Source organism: Sitophilus oryzae, unplaced genomic scaffold (genome assembly GCF_002938485.1).
Source record: "Sitophilus oryzae breed Bouriz unplaced genomic scaffold, Soryzae_2.0 scaffold_1393_pilon_pilon, whole genome shotgun sequence".
NCBI lineage: Eukaryota > Metazoa > Arthropoda > Insecta > Coleoptera > Curculionidae > Sitophilus > Sitophilus oryzae.
In genome coordinates this window covers 1,589,547-1,612,162 of record NW_022146052.1, presented here as the reverse complement: position 1 = coordinate 1,612,162, position 22,616 = coordinate 1,589,547, and the positions used below count along the sequence as shown (strand labels likewise).

The window sequence follows — 22,616 nt, the reverse complement described above, 5'->3', positions numbered from 1 at the left end:
CCTGTTTCGCCGGAAATGACTACAACTTTTGATTTTTAAATGGCACCCCCAGTATTTTTTTACTTCATTCGAAACAAAATCAGATTCTGAATAGAATGACATATGTCAACATAATCTCATATGTCAATTTTTGACATTTTTGTTTAAAACAAAATTGAATTTTAAATTTCAATCTAGATTGTCATGGCTGTGTTAAGAACACTAATTTTTAATCAAGGAGCCTTGGAAAAATAGATTTGATCGTCTAATGTTATTCGTGTCTTGTCCTGGCTGGTTAAAAGATGCCCAAATCGTATTTTTAATGGCATCTCAATTTTTTCAAATAGAACGAGGGTGGTTCGTTAGCATATTTGAAAAAAGCATTTTTTTTACGAATAATTTGATACCACACACTTGGTATTTCGAGTCAAATTATCATTATGAACGGCATGTTATAATTTCTAATAAACCATATGCGAAAATGTCAAAGTTGACATATGATATGTCATTCTATTCAGAGTATCATTTGCTATAGAACAAAGCAACAGAATACTGAGGGTAGCATTTAAAAATCAAAAGTTGTAGCCATTTCCGGCGAAACATGAACTGACAGAAAACAATTGAATGCGTCAATCAATCCTAATTTATGTCATATATTAACATACCAAATCTTAATTTTTTACCTGAAACAATAAAAAAGTTATAGGGGTGAGTTTTACTTTTGAGACGCACCCGGTATACCGGATGATCGAAAAAAAAAAGAGTGCAAAGTTGGCTTGGAAATGGTGATCGATAACATACTGCTTTTTGAACAAAGAATCACAATATGACATGGCCAGATCTATTGTTTTACATCACTTACGTTTAAAGTCATAGACTACTAGTTAAAATCAAGAAAAATATACGCTTTAAAACTAAATCTTAAATAACTTAAAAACAATTTATTTTAGGTATAGGAACATCCATAGTCAAAAAGTAACGAATTAGAATCCTCTTCATTAGTTAAATAAAAAAGTGGGTTTCCATTTGAAAAAAAAAATGATTTATGATAATTTTTTAATCGCTCAATTCCATGACGGCGGCGGTAATTATTATACGACATTCGAACAATTCAATTTTTGAAATATATAGCTACATGTCTTCTCTTTATGGCACAATGGCTGTGGTAATCACTAAATTTGAAGTTTAGGCTATACACATATTTTTGACAGGCAGTTTTTTTCGTCCAAATATTTTAAATATTTTTTGGTACAACACGGTTAATGTTAGGTATAGAGTGTTCATAGAGAATATCAAAATTCATAACATTTTACAGAGAAGTAAGTAATAAAAAGAAAAAAAAATTAAGCAAGTAATGATGTGCAAAAAATCTCCGATCTAGATATTGTAGTTCTTTAGAAACTTCTAATGCACGCTCAGCCTGGGACACCCTGTATGAACAACTTATTTTAAACTTAAATGAAATTTAAAACAGTTTTTTAAATAAAATAGTAATACAATTACAAATTCCATTTTTTTGTGTCAGTTTACATAATTTGTTAAAAAAAAACATTTACAGGATTTAACGTATATTAAGATTAACTTTTATTAAGTCTCTATTTACGCAAAAATGAATACAGCTAAACATCTTAAGTCCAAATAAAAGTATATTTCTGATATAATAAGAAAACATTTAAAAGGAAATTGTAAAACAGGTATGTATGTTGCAATTTGGAACCAATTTACTATCTTTATTAAGTTTAAATTAACCCTATAATAGCAAAAATTCACAGTCCTTTACAAAGATGCAACGGGGGGCATTGAAAATGATGAATAAAAACGTAAAAATATGATCAGTGTTAATATGAGTGTATTACATACATATGTTTAAATAACGAACTTAACAAAAAACAACAGATTTAAAGATTCACTGAAAAAGTAGTAATGTTAAAATTAAATAAAACATTATCAATAATAATTATGCAATCGCACTTATCCGTAAAACAAGCAAGCAAAAAAAAGAATTCTTACGGAAAGTTACACTTTACGATATAATTTTTTAACTGTTAAAGGCAAACCCCATTTAAACACAAAACTTTTTAATACCTACTACTGTATCTAAAAGACTTTTTTTTAAATTACTAAATTCTTAGCCACGTTTCTGTTTTTCTCGGCTGTTGTGTGTCACGTCACAGATTAACAGGCCCACGTTTGCACCACACGGCGATGCTGCAGACCACTAGGTACCACTCTAGAAATAAAGACTTTGACTTGACTTTGACTTTGACTAGGTAGACCGGTCGTAGAAATTTATGTTATACAACTTGTAGTCAATCTACACAAATATTATCAAAAACTTTTTTTCTTTTAAAATGTGTTCAGATTTTGTAAAAAATATAAGTCAAAAACGCAAAATTTAAATTTGATATGAGTTTCTTAGTTTTTAACTAATATAGTGGCGAATTACAAAAATTCCTTTTCAATGAAAATTAATGAGTTAAATAAAATAATTTAATAAATTACTAGCTTTTTCTCGCGAGTACGTTCGTGTTACACCTCGAATCGTTCATGCATTGATTTAAATTATTTTTTACTTCTTTATAGAGAGCTAGTGAGCATAGATGTTTTTTATTTTTCATCTTTTTTTATTTATTAAGAGCACTAATACTCTCTTTATAGGTTATTTTTTATTCCTTGAAGGATAATTGAGGAAGATATATTTCGTTATGATGTCACTAAATAAACCCATGTATAAAATTTTATACTGTCTGGTTTATATTGTTATAGTATTGCATTTTCGTACAGCAAACTTTCATTCCCTATTCTACTCCCTAAGGGTATAAATTTCATAAATTCGCTTTACCTTTGTGCCAATTTTTATGTGTATAATCCAGAGGTCACCAAGTTTTATATAAATTTTTACTAACTTTACCCATTTGGTTGATGAATTTCAAAAATTTCTTCTAATTCTTTTTGTAGGATTTCATTCTTCTAGACGAAATAGTAAGGAATTTTCATACAACAAACTGTTCCGAGATAATTTTACTCTCTAAGAGGATGAATTTCCTAAAATCGCTTTGTGTAGCTAATTCACTAATGTCGTTTAAACGAACCTTTGTGCTAATATTTATGTATCTAAAGCTGGCGGCATCAACTCACTCTAAAATATCTAAAAACGTAATATATAATCTAACTGACACACCACTGACAATGACAACTAATTTATTTCTGGAGGTATTGTGTGTAGGTGTTTTCAGGTATGTTTTAGTATTTAGTCGTTTTACACAAAGAAATAGCCATTAAGCACTATAAAAATACTTCATAACAAATCTACACATATATACCTTTCATTTAAAAAAAGAATCATCAAGATTGGTAAAGCGCTTTCGGCGGGATGGATGCAACAAAAAAACCCTTTGAGCTTTTATATATGTATGGACTAATTATTTTTCCAACATATTTTACTTTGCAAATTTTTATAAATATTCAGACTCGCCAATATCGTACTCCACCGTGTCCAGCCTGTTTAGCCAAACGTAGGCCGATTCCTCTTCGGCGGCGTCGTGACCCTGGCCGAAGGAAGAGTCTTGAAGACGCTCATCCGCGCATAGGAATAAGTTGACTGCGTAGCGTATTGCGTATTAATCGATTCTGAAACTTTCTATCTCGTGTATAACATGTTACGCAAGTTTATTATTTTAATCTCGATTTTAATAGATAAATGTGTGAAATGCCACCTGAATATCTTCCGCCATGACATGTTTTTACTTTTTTGTTATGGTAAAGTGATTTGTATAAACTTTATTCAATAACGTATATTTTCCTCCATTTGTGATTTTTTAATTTTAAGCGAAAATTAAGTATAACATTTTAGGAAAAAGAAACACTGTAATATTTAAAAGAATAAGAAGAAATTAGTCTTATTTTGAAAGGAAAATATAGAAAAAACTCTTTCTATAGAAAAAGTCTTTATACTAACCAGAATCCGGTGACATATACGCGGTCTCACCGGAAACATTACTTATTACTTCGCATAACTTGAAGAATATCTACTTTTAATAATGAACACTTCAGAAATACACCAGTAAAAACATTTATTATTTGAGATTAAAACTCGAATTAAATTATAAATATTAGTTACCTATGTTGTTATAGCTTTTATAGGCCTGTTTAACGACTTAATAAGTTACCTAGCGAAAAAATCTGTGCGCGTACCTACCACTATTGTTACAGGTTAATTCGTTAAAGAAATATGTTACACAAGTTAAAAACGCTAAAATTTTAATGGTATTACTTGTGCATTATTGGCCTTATAATGTAATTTGTTGGAATTATATCTTCTTTAAATATAATTAGACTTTTTAACGACTTTTAAGTTACCTAGGAAAAAATCTGTGCACGTACCTACCAGTATTGTTACAGGTTAATTCGTGAAACAAATGTGTTACATATTATTCGTGGTATTAGTGGTATTATATTGGAATCAGCTTGGCATTAGTGGGGCATTATATGAGAAATTTGGTATTTAATTTGTATTTTTGGCATTACTTTGGCATTAGTATACAGACATTTGTCAGCGGTTTACTCCTTGTAGATAATCAAAAAGTTTTTTGATAAAATTTGCTTTTCATGTCAGATCATTTCTATGAAAAATTACATTAGATTTTTATTAAAGACGCTGGGTAATTAAAACATTGACTAATAAACCTTGTCCACTTTAAATACGGGGTCACGAAATATCCTCCTTGGAGTGTTTGGGTTAAGGGGTGTATAATAAATTAATCGTTGTTTTATAATAAAAACCATAAAACATTTATTTGTGAGTAAAATAATGCAATGGTTGGATATCTCTCCTTTATAATTCGGTGACTAAAAATACACTAAAATAATTAGAAAAAAAATCTTGTACTTATTTAGTAATTACGTCAATATTAATTAATTGACTTTCTAGTCTATTTTATTTTATGTACAAATATATTATTAAATTTTAAGCATTAAGTAATAAAACACTTTGTGCCCTCTTATATCGTAAAAGGTTACGAAATATACTCCTGGTTACACCCCTTACAGAAAACAGTGTAAGGGGTGTAAATAAATTGTATAATCACTGTTTTTTATAATAAAAACTATAAAATATTTCTTATTTGTGAGATTAAAAAAACAAAACAATGCATTGGTTAAAATAAGTACATTCAATACTGTTTTCAATTGTTAATTCAATAATGTGTTATAACATAATATAGCCATTACTATTATACTATTATTATTAAAATAATATGTGTGTAACATATTTCTTTAACGAATTAACCTGTAACAGACATTTATATGCCCAGTATATTTTTGTTTAACAAACCAATCAGGAAAAATCCAAAACCTACCGTTATAGGAGGTATAAGACGATTAAACTTATATAATGACAACTACTTATCGGATAACAAATTAATTACTACTGTCAGCTAGTTCAGCTACTGTCTAGGTAGAATTTACCTAGAGTACCTACACCTACCTATGATGATGTAGGTAGATTAAAGCTTATTTTGACGTTACCTCTCACTTCGGTGTCACAAGCTGAATTTTTCAGGGATGGAAGTACAGTACATCACAGTACATGATATGGGGACCCTTATTCCGAAAGTAGTACAAAATTAAACAGGGTAAAAAGGCACTATCATCAAAAATCGATATATTAATACCACCGTATAGAGAAAACAAATACTTATTTTTTGATCCAGTACAGAATAAAGTCTTCGTAGGGAGTAATTTTTTATAATTATTTACAAAAAAACATTTCCATTAGCGCTTATGACCAAAAAAAAACTTTAAACATGAATAATCATTTCAATCATGCGAAAATTTGGTTTAAAAATAGATTTTTTAATATAACTCTCATATTTTATAAAATTACACTAGGCGTGTCAATTTGAAATTATAATAATTAATCCGATATAAAAATATCGGTAATAATATATTAACATAATGAAGCATACTTCGTTTTAGTACTATTTAAATATTAATAAAATCCTCCTGCAAGAAATTGTATGATTATTTCATATTAAGTTAAGTCGCCCGACGCCACTGGCCCTTCGACTATGTTCGGCAAATCGGCCGCTATCTTTTGGCTGCTAAGTTCACATCAGTGCATTTTAATTCGATTTGGGCTCCCTTATATAGGATAACAGAAACATTTTCAATGTTAAAAAAAATTTTGTATTGGCACAAGTAGCGTAAAACGAGAAAAGCAAAGGGTAGAATATAAAATGCTAAGTAACCTGCCCTATATAAATATCTCAAACATGCCAATTTTGGACTTAACATAGTTTGCTTCTAGGGTACAGTATTATTTACCAAAAACGTATAGTATTTTATAGTATTACTCTTTTATTTGTTTTGTGTCTAGTGATATCAAATGGAATTCCAATTTCTTAAATTTACTATCAACTAAATATCCAAAATGATCATTTCAGATCGTACTGTATTTCAGATATATTTTGATTTTATTTCTGATATTTGACTTTATTATCGATATTTTCCGAGGATTTCAATAAAACAGAAGCAAATATATCCCATTTTATGCAATTTTGTTTGCCAGCGATCTGATACTGTATACCGGGTGTTTTCCAAAAGGGCTCACCCCTATAAACTTTTTATTTTTTCAGATAAAAGAACAAGATTTGGTGTGTTGGTATGAAAAACATAATATGACATAAAATTAGCATTGAAAATTGACGTATTCAATTATTATCTTCTGTCACTTTCTGGTTCACAGAAAATTACAACGACTTTTGATTTCTAAATTGTACCTACTCTCGGTTTTTGTTTACTTTCTTTGATAGAAAATGATATTCTGAAAATTGAATTTTTATTCTAGCGAGCTGTCTTATCGACATTTAACTAGATTTCATGTAATTTTTGTTGTTGGCCTGTACGGCACAATTTCCATTGATATTTCTATGTAATCAATTATCTTTCTTTTTTACAGAAGATCTTAGGGGCTGGTCTTTCAAACCTTTTAAATGTATCTTTTTGTTCGGTTTTCATCAGTTGTCTTGCCAGTAAGGATGGGATTTAATTTTCTTACAATTCGTAAGCAGCAATGAATTCTTAACTTCGTCCTTAACATTTTTAATTTATTGAGAAGTTGTTTATTTGTCATATAAAATGGGGCTCCAGTTAACATGCGAAGAGATTTGGATTGAAATCGTTGTATAATCTCTATGTTTGATGTGGATGATGTATCCCACAATTGCAAGCCGTAGGTCCAGATGGGTTTTAGTATGCATTTATCCAGTAACACTTTATTTTTTAAAGATAGTAAATTTGCGTCCCATAAGCCAGCAAAGTTTCATTAACTGCTGATCAAGTGCTATTTTCTTGTTCCATGTAGGCGTTTTCCAAGTCAGTCGTCCGTCCAAATGTATACCTAAATATTTGACTTCGTTAGACTGTGGTATTTTTATTTGGTTTAATTCTACTTCTGGGTAGGTTTCCCGTCTCAGGGTGAAAGTGACTTCGTTTATATTTCGGTTAAATTTCTTTTCAATTTTTACTGATGCATCAAAGGTGGTTTTATCAACTGCAGTATCATCAGCAAATGTTCCCGTTAGTGCGTCTTGTATGTTTGGTAGATTAAAAGTATATATTAGGTAAAATACTGGGCCCAACACGCTGCCTTGCGTAACTTTATGAAGACATGTGACTGTGACACTGTCGCCGTATTTAATATAGAAGTGTATTGGCTAAGGTATGACTTTATAAAGAAATTGAGTTATGATTAAAAACACGATTGGGGTATATTATAAGGTACTTTTAGACTATCAGTTCAGTTTTCCGTTCAGTTTCAATTTCAGTTCAGTTCAAAAATAACGATCTATTTAGAGGGTCAGTTCAGTTTTCCGTTCAGTTTAAAAATAACAATCTATTTAGACAATCATAGATCATAGATCAAAGACTAGGCTTCTAAAGAGAATATAACTGTCTCATGTAAATTCAATGAAGGAACTTCACTTTGAACCTTCTGATTGGTCAAACTATTTACGAATGAATGAGGATACTTAGAGAGAATTGCTGTATTTAGTGACCAAAATTATAAAAAAAAACTAATCGCCACACTAAAGGCTAAGATTTTCAACTGTAAGATTTTTGGCAACTGGGAGTTCTTACCAACGTCATAGGTTTCCTACAGTAATATCAGCTCATTTTTATTATCTGGTTGTACCATACGATCGAAAAAACGGCGACAAAGACAGCTGGGGAATGACAATGGAGGATAATGTTGGCGAGGTGAAGCCCTAGACGTCGTTAATTGGCCCCCTACTCTTATTTATTTTTTAATACCAGTTGGCCTTAAGAAAGTTGTAATTTATATTTATATTGAGTAAAAATTATTTTTAAATGGTGTAGTTAAAAAAATTAGAAAATAAATATTTCTTTAGAAATAGATTTGTGTGTTTGGAAACGTTGTATACTTTTTAAATCTTTCTATGATTAGTGTTAATTTTGACCACTTTTATATCAATTTTTAGTAAATTATGTCTGGAGATCTGGGCCCGTATTCTGTAACTTTGACATAAAAACGTTACGCTTTCAAAGCGGCGAGCGCAAGTATTCGATCAGCGAAACGCAAGGCAATCAATTTTGGTATTCTCGTTGCCATGCGAATCGTGTTCTGGATACGTGTTGAGCACATACTGGCAACATCACAATTTCTAATGTAGGTAATAGTCAAAAGTTGAACTGACGGATGTAACAATGAAAAATGTCAATGTTACGTGAATTTCATAACCTATTGTTGAGTTATGTCAAGCTATTTTTCTATGGATATGTCATAATTCTTATTATACGAGGGAAGTGTTGAAGACGCTTCTCAGCATTTTCGATGTTTTGAACAATATTTATAGCTGCCAAGTCGTAAATTATCAATTACTTATTGAGGAATTTATAGAAGAAGTAGTAATTTTCACTAAAGAGCAAGATAATGCATAAAATCACAATTTTTTTGATTTTCATTGACAGTTCGACAAGCAAAACGATCCTTTAAGGCAACCGTTTTCAAAGCGCTCAGCGCAATCAGTAAAGACACTAAGCGCGTCAGACGAAAATACCGAAATCGTTAATTAAGTGCGCGCTCAGCGAAAATTAACGTCATATACGCTGAGCGTCTAAAAGCGCTTAGCGTTTTCAAAGTTACAGAATACGGGCCCTGAGTTCGCAAAAATTATTAACGATTGTCATTTCCGAGCCGTCTTTGACGCCGTTTTTTCAATCATAGGGCATTTCATTAACAGAACATTATAACCAGCTTCTCTTTTGTGACTGTTATGATAATGCGGGTCCTTTTTCTCCTCAAGCATGGGTATTTTTCATAAAGTTTCATTGAGAACCTCGGAATCAGTGGAATAAATTAGTAGTTTCAATTAGCCATAGAAGTTTCTTCATCTAATTTTAATGTAAGCATTCAGAACGTCATAATTAGTGGTAGTAATTTTCAATTATTGGAAAAAGTTAACAAACTTTTGATTTTTCCATTTATACTTCAAAATTTGCGAGGAATGTCATTTTGGTCTTTGATTATCACCCGTCAAGAAAAAATTTGGTTAGAAATCAAAAGTTTATTGTTTTATAAGCTAAATATTATGCTTTCTTTATGGATACAACAGACTACCGCAAGCTATTGCTAGGATATTTCATTAATTTTAATTGTGTTTTTTAGACATTGTGAATGATCGTAAACTAAAAAGTATAAAGTGTAATTTAAACCAATAATTTATTCCACTAATTGGGAGGTTCTGAATGAAGCTTAAAGCTCAATAAACTCCATTACAAAGTCGTGTTTGGACATTGCGTAAGATATATGTCATATTATGCTAATGCAAAAACTGACACATGAACTTCGGAAAACCCATCGAGCCAAGGCTCCGTTTCAGTATAAGTTTTTCATCATTTTTCAGTCACTTTTTTGTGTTACACGATAACTGACAACTGAACTGAAACTGAAGCTGAACGGAAACCCGAACTGACCGTCTAAAAGTACCTTCAACTGGTCAGGGAACATCAGAAAAAACCTAGACTATCAAGTGCATTTTTCCAAGGTTCCTTGATTAAAAATTAATAGTTATATCACATGGTGCTCTAGAATGAATTTTAAAATACTATTTTTATAATCAAAAACATCAAAAGTTGACATATGATGTAATTTTCTATCAAATAAACTAAATATATATTATATCGAGGATAACATTTATAATTCAAAGGTTGTAGTAATTTCCGGCGAAACACGAAGTGACCGAAACTAATGAACATACCAAATCTCGTTTTATATCTGAAAAAATAACAAAGATATATATGGGTCGGGCACTTTTGAAAAAAACACCCGGTATATCAAATTTTATGCACTTTCCTTGTATTTATTTTCGATGACGCAGCTATTTCGTATGCCAGCGAGCTCACACAGTATATGTCACGATAAAAGAACGGGGGGAAAAAGCCAACCTAATTTAAAGTTAAATCGTCTGGGGCGCTTTGTCTGAACTCGTGCATTCGAATAAGATCAAATTGCGTTGCAAGAAAAATAACGACTAAATTTCAACGGCTATTTGTTACACTACCTGCTCGAAAGTCCTTTAGATCCTTCAGCTCTTTCACGGCCCGCAGCTCTTCCAGGCTTCCTTTTGGTCCTTTTTTTCCAAGCAAGTGTGAAAGAAAACGTACTTCAATTAGATTATAATATAAATAACGTTCTCAACTTTAAAAATACTGTTTAAAAATAACAATAAAATGCCGTTTTGTGAATAAAAATATCCGAATACCTCCGAAGATACTCGAAAAAAAAGCGGAATATTGTTAAATAATTTTTAACTATATTTGTATTTATTTGGAGACATATTTTACAACAAATGTATACAGGATGTACTAACCATGCATTAGAAGCTTTTAGATAACTACAATATTTAGATCGGAAATTTTTAACACCTCCATTTCACAACTAAAGTTTCAAGTTGTAATTGTCCCTATACTACCAGCGAAATAACCCGAAATAGATCAAGGTTGGATAACTTTGTGTCGTCTCGGTTTATTTTTATTAGACGAGGAAACATGAGATAACCCTCTTCGACTATTCGACTTTGACCTACTTCGACTTATTTTGCGAATAGTGTAGTAGCTGTTATAGACTACTAGTTAAAATCAAGAAAAATATACGCTTAAAAACTAAATCTTAGACAACTTGAAAACGATTTATTTTAGGTATAGGAACATGTATAATCAAAAAATAACGAATTGAAAAACCTTTTCACAACTGAAATAAAACAGGTAGGTTTCTAGACTCACCGGCACAAAAAACGGGCACCTTAAAATTTTGATGTACCTTAAGGTTTAATATATTTTGTTCTAGTCCGCCGATTTTGATGATTTTTTAAGCAATATGTAGCTAAATTATTTGGCTTTTCAGTATTTCTTTCTAAATTTAAAACGAAAGTTTCCATCTGACAATTATACGGGTGGGAGGGGGGAACAAAATGTTAATGTTGTTGTGAAAGTTTGGTGTAAAGGTTTGGTTGAAAACACCCTGTGGAATATGTTAAGACAGCAACGAATTTTGTTATCTAGATATGTACTTTCTCAATAGTTTCTTTTTTAGTTCATCTCAATAACCTTATTTTTGTTGGAAATATTCGCCTTTGAAGAAGACTAACATTTTTTCATAATTTTTATATTAAAACCATGCCTTTGCTTTTAGTCCTAGTCAAAAGACCTAGTAAGTTGTGGTCCCGAAGCAAAACTTCACTTAAATGTACGTTCCGTAGGGGCAATTCATTGTAAATTTGAAAAGCTGGATAACGGCGGTTTTCTAGCGATAAACTTACAATAAGTCGATTGTCTCGATTCGAAGTTCTTGTACGAAGGTTCCTGCGCGTTTAGCATATGAACTTGTTTCGAGGAAGCGACTGCACAGTACTTTGTGCGCACCTAAATCTGTTAGCTACATCGACATCAGCTGATACAACTTCTGAACAAACCATCTCTGCTAGAGTAACTGCCCAACAGAAAATAATAATATGATTTTTCAATAACAGTGACATTACATAAATCATGAACACTATTTCACAGGTCTATTAATAGCCTAAGAGCTGACGATATATTTAGAGAACATATTTTAGGCAAGCTAGAATAACTAAAAATGTATAGTTTATTAACTGGTGAACCCAGAATCCTAAGTCTGGCTGGGGGGTTGGGGGTATTTCGCTACTGCGCAACCCATAACATTTACAAAAATATAAATCCAAAAAACATTCTTTAGGCAACTTGAAATTTCTTTATTCTTAAATTTTAACATCTATTTAACTTAGAAATAAGTGTGCCAGACTTTTTTTTCGGGTTTAAAGTGTAACCAGACCATTCCAAATATGTTTAATTATTATATCTGGAAAACATACTTTAGGCATTTTAAAATTTTTACAGCGTGTTTATTTGATGATATTAAAAAATATGTGTTAATTGCCAGACGAATTCAATGGGATTTAATACTTGCCAGACGCGAATAAAGATTTTAAATGAGCGCGATAAGAAAGTCTTATGAGTATCTATAAGCGCGAGAAAGATAGTTTATTGAGACCCGGTCGGCAGCCGATGCGGCTGACGTAACAGCATTTTGGAGTCGTAAAACTTAAAAAACTAACTGATATTGAATAAATAAAAGAATCATTTTTAATAAAATGTATGATTGAAATCCTTTCAATAAGAAGACTTTTTAATTTAAATATTTTGTATCTGAAAGAATAAAAAAACGAATAATTATTTAAAAATAAGCATAATATAAAATATATTTTTTTCAAACGTCACAAAAGTATAATTATTATTATACTTTTGTGACATATTATATTATTATTAATTTTTGCGACCTGATTGACAATATAAAAAAGTAATTTTAACGCCTAAGCATAAAAGTAAAGCACTTCTACTTACTTTTGAATCTATTTAGAAAGATTAACAATGGTACTTTAATAAAATTCTAGAATACATATTTTTTTAGCACTATACATGGTACCCTTTTGTCGGGACTACGTTTTCTGGTAAAACCATTTCTTTAAATTTTAAACCATGTTGTTGGCGCACTTTTAAAAATTCTTTGCATTTTTGTAGTCTGCCTTCATCAAAAACAATAACTTTGTCACTAGTAACTTTTTTACAAACTATACAACTTAAATGTTTTTTTATCCATTGTGATTTAGTAGTTAGTAGCAAAATTAGTAGTTACTAAAATATTTATTTGCAGTAATTATTCTACACTATTTACACTATGCACGTCAATATTTAATTTATAAATACATATTTGTACATGGTAACTTAATTCCACAAAAATAATCTTAGAATTAAAAGCCTGCTTGAAATGAAACAGAAAAAAAAATTGTTTTTATGAAAATTTGAAGTACTCCAAAATACTGTTATGTCAGCCGCATCGGCTGCCGACGGGTCTCAATAAACTATCTTTCTCGCGCTTATAGATACTCATAAGACTTTTTTATCGCGCTCATTCAAAATCTTTATTCGCGTCTGGCAAGTATTAAATCCCATTGAATTCGTCTGGCAACTAACACATATTTTTTAATATCATCTAATAAACACGCTGTAAAAATTTTAGAATGCCTAAAGTATGTTTTCCAGGTATAATAATTAAACATATTTGGAATGGTCTGGTTACACTTTAAACCCGAAAAAAAAGTCTGGCACACTTATTTCTTGGTTAAATAGATGCTAAAATTTAAGAATAAACAAATTTCAAGTTGCCTAAAGAATGTTTTTTGGATTTATTTTTTTGCAAATGTTATGGGTTGCGCAGTAGCGAAATACCCCCAACCCCCCAGCCAGACTTAGGATTCTGGGTTCACAAGTTATTAAACTTTATTTTTTTTGTTATTCTAACTTGCCTAAAATATGTTCTCTAAATATGTCGCCAGCTCTCCGGCTATAAGGGGGACCAAAAGCAAAGGCATAGTTTTAATGTGAAAATTACGAGAAAATGTTGGTGTCTTCTTCAAAAACGAATATCTCAAAAAATATATAGCTATTGAGATGAACCAAAAAATAAACTATTGATGCACTAGAAGATTATTTTCAAGTTTCTTGCTTTTTCAACATATTCCAGTATTCTAAATTTTCACAAAAATAACAGCATTCGTGTCCCCTTGTACACTAACAGATGGTAACTTTAATTTTTAATTTAGAAACAGATACTAAAAAGTCAAAACACAATATATAAACTTTAAAATAATTTATGATAATTATTTAATCGCTTAATTTCATGACAACTACAGAAAATATTATATGACATTCGAACAATTGAATTTTTGAAATAGATAAACGTCTCTTGGAGTCATAGTGGCTGTGGTAATCACAAAATTTGACGTATAGGCTATAATTTTTTTTTGATAGGCAGTTTTTTCCTAAATAATTTTAAATATTTTTTTTCTCAAAAATGGTTAATGTTACGTAGAGAATGTATATATCAAAATTCAAAAACATTGTACAGAGAATTTAAGTATGTAATAAAAAATGAGGGTACCTATTCAAAAATAAAAAAAGTGTCAACTTCCTGTAGGTACGGAAAGTCCCACCCTAATTAAAAATATCGATAGATCATGATCGATCTCGTTCTGAATCAGTAATGTGCAAAAAATAGCCTATCTAATGCACGTTCAGCCTGGAAATATCATCTACATATAAAATAAATCCACCACCAACTTTATTTTTATAAATATAGAACTAGATTATTTTATTTTCATTTTTTAAAGATTTTGGTCTCCCAAATCCCACACCACATTTCTCAAAAAATGTTGCTTGTTTTTACACACAATCAAACTGATCTGTCTACCCATTACCTCCAGCACATTACCTCTTATGGGCATTTTCTCTATAATTTTATCATTTTTTAACTTTACCATATTTAAAATTTACAATATACAGTTAAATAAGTCTTAACCACACTTTATATTCTAAACCTATTTTTAAAATATCCACTATTTACCGTCCGTGTATTTTGTAAAAAAAAGTATGTAAATAATTATAAACGGACAATCTGATTTCAAGCTTTTTGGAATAGAGGACGAGAAATAGGAGAGATTAAAACATATAATTGTTTCATTTACTTCGCCGAATGACTGAGCAATATATCCTTCAAATATTGTTTTGCTACATGAGTACGTTACCTTAAAATATATCTAAGAAAAACAAATATTTTTTTCTCTGATTTTTCCAACCCGTTTTAACATGGAGAGAATGTGCCTGCAGCAACTGGTATAAATTTATTTGGTGCCGTTGGCTGCGAATAAATTTGAATAAAAAAAGCATAATTCAACACACTTGAAGAAAGAAAGATTTTTTAAAGGAAAGAAAGACAAATAAATCACTTTTGAAAGAAACGCAGTGTCAAGTTTTCTCCAAAAATATAAGTATATGTTAGATACCAAAGAAATTATAAGGTTGTTAATTATCGAGGGCAAAGTTAGTAAAATATGGCAATGACAATTTTAAAACGACACACATGTTGCATTTACTAATCTTCCGGTATATTTGTATTAACGCTGCTGGTTGTAACTTTATTTATTTTGCCAGGTTACTATTGTATTAAATGACCTGTTTATAAATTGAAGCGTGGACATTCAAAAGCGTCTAAGTGCCAAATTGATCAAATTTAAAATTTCATTAATTTTGTAATCTATGTGCCAAGGCTAATAACGTACAAAAGAGTCTAAGTGCCATACTGCTATTTTAACGTTAAATACTGGGCTAAATGATGGCGCGACGTCCAAGTTGAGTAGGCAATTATAGGGAAAACCGTCAAAGTGCCACTTCGTTACACATCTAAAAGCATTATTGAGGGTGGATTTTCCAAAAAAGAAAAATTTGATCATATGGAGTGACAATTGCATTGGTCAAAATAAAAATAAAATAATGCTCTTGTTAATATATTTGGTGGCTATGGGAGTATATGAGCAAGTTGAACAAAAATTCTTAGTTTCTGGTCACTCATACCTCCCTTGTGATCGTGACTTCGCTCAAATCGAAAAACAGTAACAAAAGCTCTCACACCTGATAATACTAAGGGTGGGCATTTCTGGTCTTGGGTTTCGGTTTTCATGTGTACGAAGAGTACGGTCAACACGCTTAGTAAAATAAGATGTACTGATTATTCAATCTCGCCTTCTATCTTTATAGATAGAAGACGAGTATTTTCCCAAGCGCATGGAATCTAGCGTCATATTAAGTAGTTATGTAATAAATACGTCGTATTTTTGCTCTCACTCCTATACATGTAAACGCCGACCCAAAGGTTCGCTTGCCAGCAGGGTATAAAAGATATGATAAAAAATGCATGTCACAAGAATCTTTTTAAAGCTTTTACGATGCAATCTGAGGACTTTAAAGACATTCAGAAACTTGCCGACGAAATGCTGAACTCAACGAAGTTAAAAATATCTCAGGTTTCCTGGATTATGGTTAATAAGGAAAATCCAAAGATGGTGAAAATTAGGAAATCTTTCAGTAAGCTGGAAGCATGGACTGAGTGTAATGTTTTCAAGCAGGGAAAAAGGATACAGGATGTTTTAGAAAATCTCCGTCTCCTAGAATGCACGAATCGAACCTCTGCTGAAAAAATTAAAAATTTTTAAGATATGCTAGACTATATATATAGATATGCTAGACCTTTAAAATATTTAAGTTATTGGGAAACTTTGATTGATGATACCAAGAAATCAAAATAAGTAGTAACTTAATCTACGTTCGTGTTCAGTTTTATTTTTTTGGATGTATGTTTAGTTGGAACATAGAGGCTTTTGAATCTATGTTAATTTTGAACTGTTTCTTTGTTTTATGAATTTGGTAATTTTTTGTAACAAAACTTTTCTACTTTTTAAAGTTTTTTAAAATGTTTTATGCTTCAAACAGTTAATACTGATTATTAAAGTACTTTTCACCGCAATATACTTGTTTTTTTATTTATTATAACAAAAACCTTAATAACTCAAAAATAACTTTTTGGCCCTTACACTCTTTTGAATTACCACGCTTCAATTGACGATTGCCAATTGTTGTCTGTTTTTTTGTCAAAAAACGTCTTTCGCACGAATACGGTACAGTTTCGAGTATGTTTCCGTTAACATGGAGGAAATATTAAAAAATTTGAGGCAGCATGACAAGCGTAACTTCCTCGTAAAAGTGAATTTATTTAGAAAACGGAATATAAAAAATTTCTTCGGTAGCTGGGATAGAAAAACATTATAGCAAGGGATCTCGATGAAACTGTTCTCTAGTAAAGTTATTATATGTGCCATTAATGATGGAAATAAATCATCAGAGTTAGATGACTGTCCATTGTCATTATATATTATTAGTCAAATCACTATTGTACTTCAGGCTTGGTACCTATAAAAGATAGAGGAAATTATGAGATCTTAAAAAAATCCCGTTAATATTTAAATTGTACTGTATTGTTTGGTAAAAAACATCAGTGGTTTCTGGGTCAGTATTTAGTGTCGGGGCGCGATTAGCGCTGATTACGGTAACATATTTATTGTGCCTTATTGGATATCGCAGAATCATAAGTCTCTGAAAGATTGCTTGCGATGCCTGTTGTAGTTTGGGGGCTATATTATTTTTTATTGCAAACCCAATTCCGTGCAGTTTTTTATTTTGATCTTCTGAGTATCGTTTCCAATAGAATGTTTCAACAAGACATCCCTCTCCAGGTAATCTTCTTTCTGAAATGGCCGCAATGTCCACATTGAGTCGATACAGTTTTTTGGAGACAACGGCAGTTCTTCTTTCAGGATGTTTTGATTGGCGGGAGTAACAAAAACTCCTAACGTTCCGCGCTGCAAAGGTAAACAGTTTGCGTCCTTTTGTAGTTTTCACTTGACAACTGTCCTGCGCAATTACTTTTATATCACATCTATACACTTTCCCCTGCAGATCCGATCGGGAAGTTATTTTATCTCCGTTAAAAGAGAAGTGTTCTCAGATGGGAATACCTATTAATGACAACCTTTCTCTGTATATAGTGCATTTCGCCGATGACCAGCTAGTAATGGCCCAAGACAAAGAATACCTAGAACATATGACTAGAAAACTGATAGAAGAATACGAAAAATGGAGCTAAACAAGAAGAAGATAAAATACATGTGTGTTTGTGGCGAGTTGGAAGACCTGTTATTAAATAACAATATAAAAGAATGCGAAGAATATATGTATTTAGGGGAAAAAATCGCAAACAAAGGGAGATGCGAAAAGGAAATCGAAGAACGGATTGGTAAAGGCAGAAAGGTGATAGGAGCGCTAAACTCGGTGCTTTGGTCTAGGGACATCTCCGATCACAGAAAAAAAATGATCTATAATGCAATCCTGAAAAGCGTAATGCTATATGGCTCTAAGGTATGGCAGTTAAGCGAAAGACCTAAAAAATAAGTTATTGTCGACCGAAATGGACTTCTGGCGAAGATCAGCCCGAATCTCCTGTTTAGACTGAATTAGGAAGAAATACAAGAAAAACAACTGCAGTGGTACAGCTATGTATAACGAATGACTGACGAGAGAATACCAAAGCAAGTGTTGCAGTGGACACCTACAGACAGACGTAAATGAGGCCGACCTAAACTTTCCTGGAATCAAGGAATCGACGACAGAGCCATGTCAGAAGGGAACTTACCAGGAGAATGGGACAACAGACGGAGGTAACGCATGGAGACCGAAGGGTGACGAAGTACGCTATAAAAACCGGATACATACGATTTTGGCTCGAGCAGAGGATTCATCTTGACTTTGATATGGGGACGGTCGGATTACATCGTGGTTACAAGACGGTTACATCGTGGCTTGGTTGCGACAGAGGATAGAAAAAATTTTGCGTAAAAAATTATTATGTAAAGTATATTTTCTTCACTCAGTAGTTTTATACAGGTACGGTCGAAAAGTTGCTACTCGTGATATTAGTTAAAAAAGATGTAGGTGGTAGCTCCTACAAGTATGAGTTATATTGAAACCTAAAGTAAAAATGAAACTTTTTCGAGAACGAAACAATTTAAGACATAAAATCTGCTGAATATGCTGCCGAACTTTCCCCAATACAATTCGGACCACCCTGTATATGCAGTTCCACCTGACACGGCTTTGTTTGATGTGAAATCACCCCTGCAGGCAAGCACTTGCCGCTAGATCTCGCCGAGAGATCGTTGTGACAGTTCGCGTCGCATAATTTAATGATGTATGATTCGCATCAACGCTGCACTGCATCGCGGCGCCGCGGTTCGATGTGCATCGGCATGTATCCTACGGATATTCCGCTTCAAAAACATAGTCACTCCATTGACGGACATCTATATTCATTTTGGCGTAATTCCGACTGTCGCGATTATGTCCATTATGGACGTGTTTCGTCGTTTTTTAGATCAGAGATATGTGAATAATATGAACATGATATTAAACTACTGTATTAAACTTAGAGATCAATAATAGCTAGTTTTAAAGAAAGTATGGCTCAATTAAGATATAGTCGATCAGACAAATCTTGTGTTGCCCACCATGTTTTTAATAAAGATCGTTGTATAGATGTTAAAAATTTAAAGTTACTATTAAATTTTAATATCTATACAATGATTTAATTAACACGTCTAATTATACTCTGTTTTAGACAGACGACAATCCATTTATTTCATTAAAAAGTTTCTAGTATTTTTATTGGGAGTGAGTCGTCTCTTGTTATTTTTAAGTAGTCTTATTGGTTTATTTCAAAAATGACAAATCATATTTCAATGAGATTAGAATGACCGAAAGACAAACAAAGCACGGACGCAAATGAGTATGAACTCCTCTTAAGATTTTTGAAACTTGTCAAGGCCTTGTCAAATTAAAGGTAATAATTTGTGTAAAATTATGCCGAATGACCATCGTTCTGGATAATGATAAATATTTCCGATATTGGTTTTGAATTTTGGCTAGTGATATTATGTGTGTTTTGTGTTTTTAAAGCTAAGTGGACGAAAAATAGAGGGGTAAGTGAAGTAAGTATAGTAGACTCACAGAAAGTTGTATTAGCAACCAATAAAATTTGTATAACACTTCGCCATATAGTACTAAAAACTAGAGTAACTGTAAAATATCACACGAATGGTAAATAATAATAGCCTATAATACTGTCGAGATATAAGATCAAAAGGTACTGATTCAAAAAAATTAAGATCAAAGTAAATTAACCAACTTTTAAAGTATAAAATTAAGTAAAATATTTCGTTGTAATTATAATGTATTTTATTTATTCCTGTACAATATTAAAACTTTTTTATTTGTACTTAAGTTACATTGTCAATTGTTCTTGAAGTTTGAAAGTAAGGAACATTTTTTTTATAGTTTTTTTGTATGATACTTTTTTTTATTAATACACACCCTAAAATATTTTATTTTAAGTAAAATAAACCAAATAGATTTTTTCAGTTTTATATTTTTTTAATATTTTGAAGTAATCATTCGTCACTAACACCTTAATTATATTAATTTCCTCCTTTACATTCCAATTGTACCAACTTATTTCTTTGTAAAATAAAATAAACTATTTTGAAATTAAAATGACATCTATGATTGTCAAGGATTTTGTCGTTGGATAGACTAGCACATAAACGCATCAAAATAAACTAATATAAAGACAATATGGACTGAGATAATATTTGTAAGTTCAATTCCTTCCAGTTCTCTGTTTGAAATTGACAATTATTTGAAGATTTTTGAATGTAAAGTTTATCGTACCTTGTATGGGTCATCCTATGAGGATCTGTTATTATACCTAGGTATTATATTTTATCTTTAAATATTTAAGTATATATAGTTAAACATTTTCTCTTTCAAGCGATCTCTAGAAACAAGAGGGGTGACCAGAACGATAATTCGCTGGTTTTGGAAAATGCTCACAACACGGACAACAGAGGTTGATATGGATACCAAAACTGTAGTTGTTAACACAACGCAAGGAACAACATAAGGTGGAGTAATCTCCTTCCTACTGTGGAGTTTGGTAGTGGATAAACTACTTAGCGAACTAACTTTATCGAGACTATACTGCATAGGGTATGCAGATGACATAATCATGATCACTCGCGGGAAACATAAAGGCATCCTGTGTGATATTATCTAAAGGGACTCCGTATTACTGGAGAGATGATGTAGGACTGTCAGGCTGAGCATCAACTCAGACAAAACCACTGTAATGCCATTCACCAGAAAACTAAGTCTGAAAAATTTGAAAAGAATCCATCAAGATGGAAAGGAAGTACTGCCATTTCAGGAAGTCAAATATCTGGAAATAACTCTGGACACTAAACTTTTCCGGAAGAACATTACCAGCAAAGCCACAAAGGCTTTCATAATATGCAAAAGACTAAGGGGAAATAGTTGGAGATGTACCCCTATCATTTTGCGCTGCATGTATACCATGATAATAAGACCCATGATTACTTATGAAGCAGTTGCTTGGTAGGCAAAATTAGAGCAAAGTACAGCAAGGCAAAACCTGTGTAAAGTACGGAGACTGGCATGCATCTGCATCACAGGTGGAGGTCACTTTAGACCTCACACCTCACTCGAGACCTCACTGTTACAGTCAATACTACAGTAGTATTGAGCAATAAAAAGGATTGGAAAAGAGAAACGTTTGCTCAGCATGTAAAAGACCATACCATAACGTGGTATACTGATGCTTCCAAAACCAAAACAGGGACAGCAATAGGAGTATTTGGGCCAAAAACTAAATACTCTGAACCAATGTATATTTTAGTAAGGACACATACCCCAGCATCCTCCAGGCAGAAATTTACGCTATCGAAAGAAGCGTAAAATTTATCTTAAATAGGAACTATCGAAAACAGAAAATAGCCATCTTATCGGATAGTCCAAGTAAGTCAAAGAATGCCTAGAGAAGCTGAACAAATTAGGCAAAGAAAATAAAATCCTCCCACTCTACCTGATCACTAAGAGATAGAAGACCATGAAAAAGCCAACGATCTAGCCAGAAAAGGAGCGAACACTCGGCTAACTGGACCAGAACCGTTGAAGCTGAGAAACAACGGCAAATGCACATCACGGCTGATATCGAGAATGTAGAGCTGGCCTCTGTAGAGCCGTCTCAGATACTGGCTTTTGTCAAAACTCTGAGACTGTATGATGAGTTATAAGCCGCTATAACTCAAGAAAGAGGACCACACTAGATAGATCTGTATGGTAGCGATGTGATTAAGTCCCCTCCTAAACATTCCACATTCTACATACTTCAACATTTTCTAAAAGGGACAACATAGGTTTATAAAAAAATCATTGGAAAAAAAATAATTAACTTCTGCTCTGCAAGTACCAATTTTGACAAAATTGAAAATATTTTAAATAGAACTTTAAATAGAACTTATTATAATGCCATACTATACATCACCATTGTATCTAAATACTCTAGTAATAATGTTATTGTTAGTGTAATAAACTAGAAAAGACAAAGGTAAACAAAGATAAAGCACTAAAACGGGAAGCAATACGCAAAATTAACTGTTTGTTGTCCAATTCATCCGCTTCTCTTCTAATTTAAGCGGCAACTAAACAGCCAAACTGTAAAATATGCATGTGTACAATTTGGA

General features: G+C 31.9%; 1 protein-coding gene across 9 annotated transcripts in view; it reads right to left on the bottom strand.

Moving 5' to 3' along the window:
* The window catches only part of LOC115875628 (collagen alpha-1(XVIII) chain-like), a 955,759-nt gene that overhangs the window by 145,597 nt on the left and 787,546 nt on the right, over nucleotides 1-22,616 (bottom strand). For 8 of the 9 annotated variants that reach the window (XM_030891132.1, XM_030891133.1, XM_030891134.1 and 5 more), the window contains one exon: nucleotides 10,563-10,631. The exons of the other annotated variant lie outside the window; for it this stretch is intronic. In XM_030891132.1, the coding sequence (XP_030746992.1) occupies nucleotides 10,563-10,631 (69 nt within the window). The remainder of the gene's footprint in view (nucleotides 1-10,562; nucleotides 10,632-22,616) is intronic. 9 annotated transcript variants of the gene reach the window in all.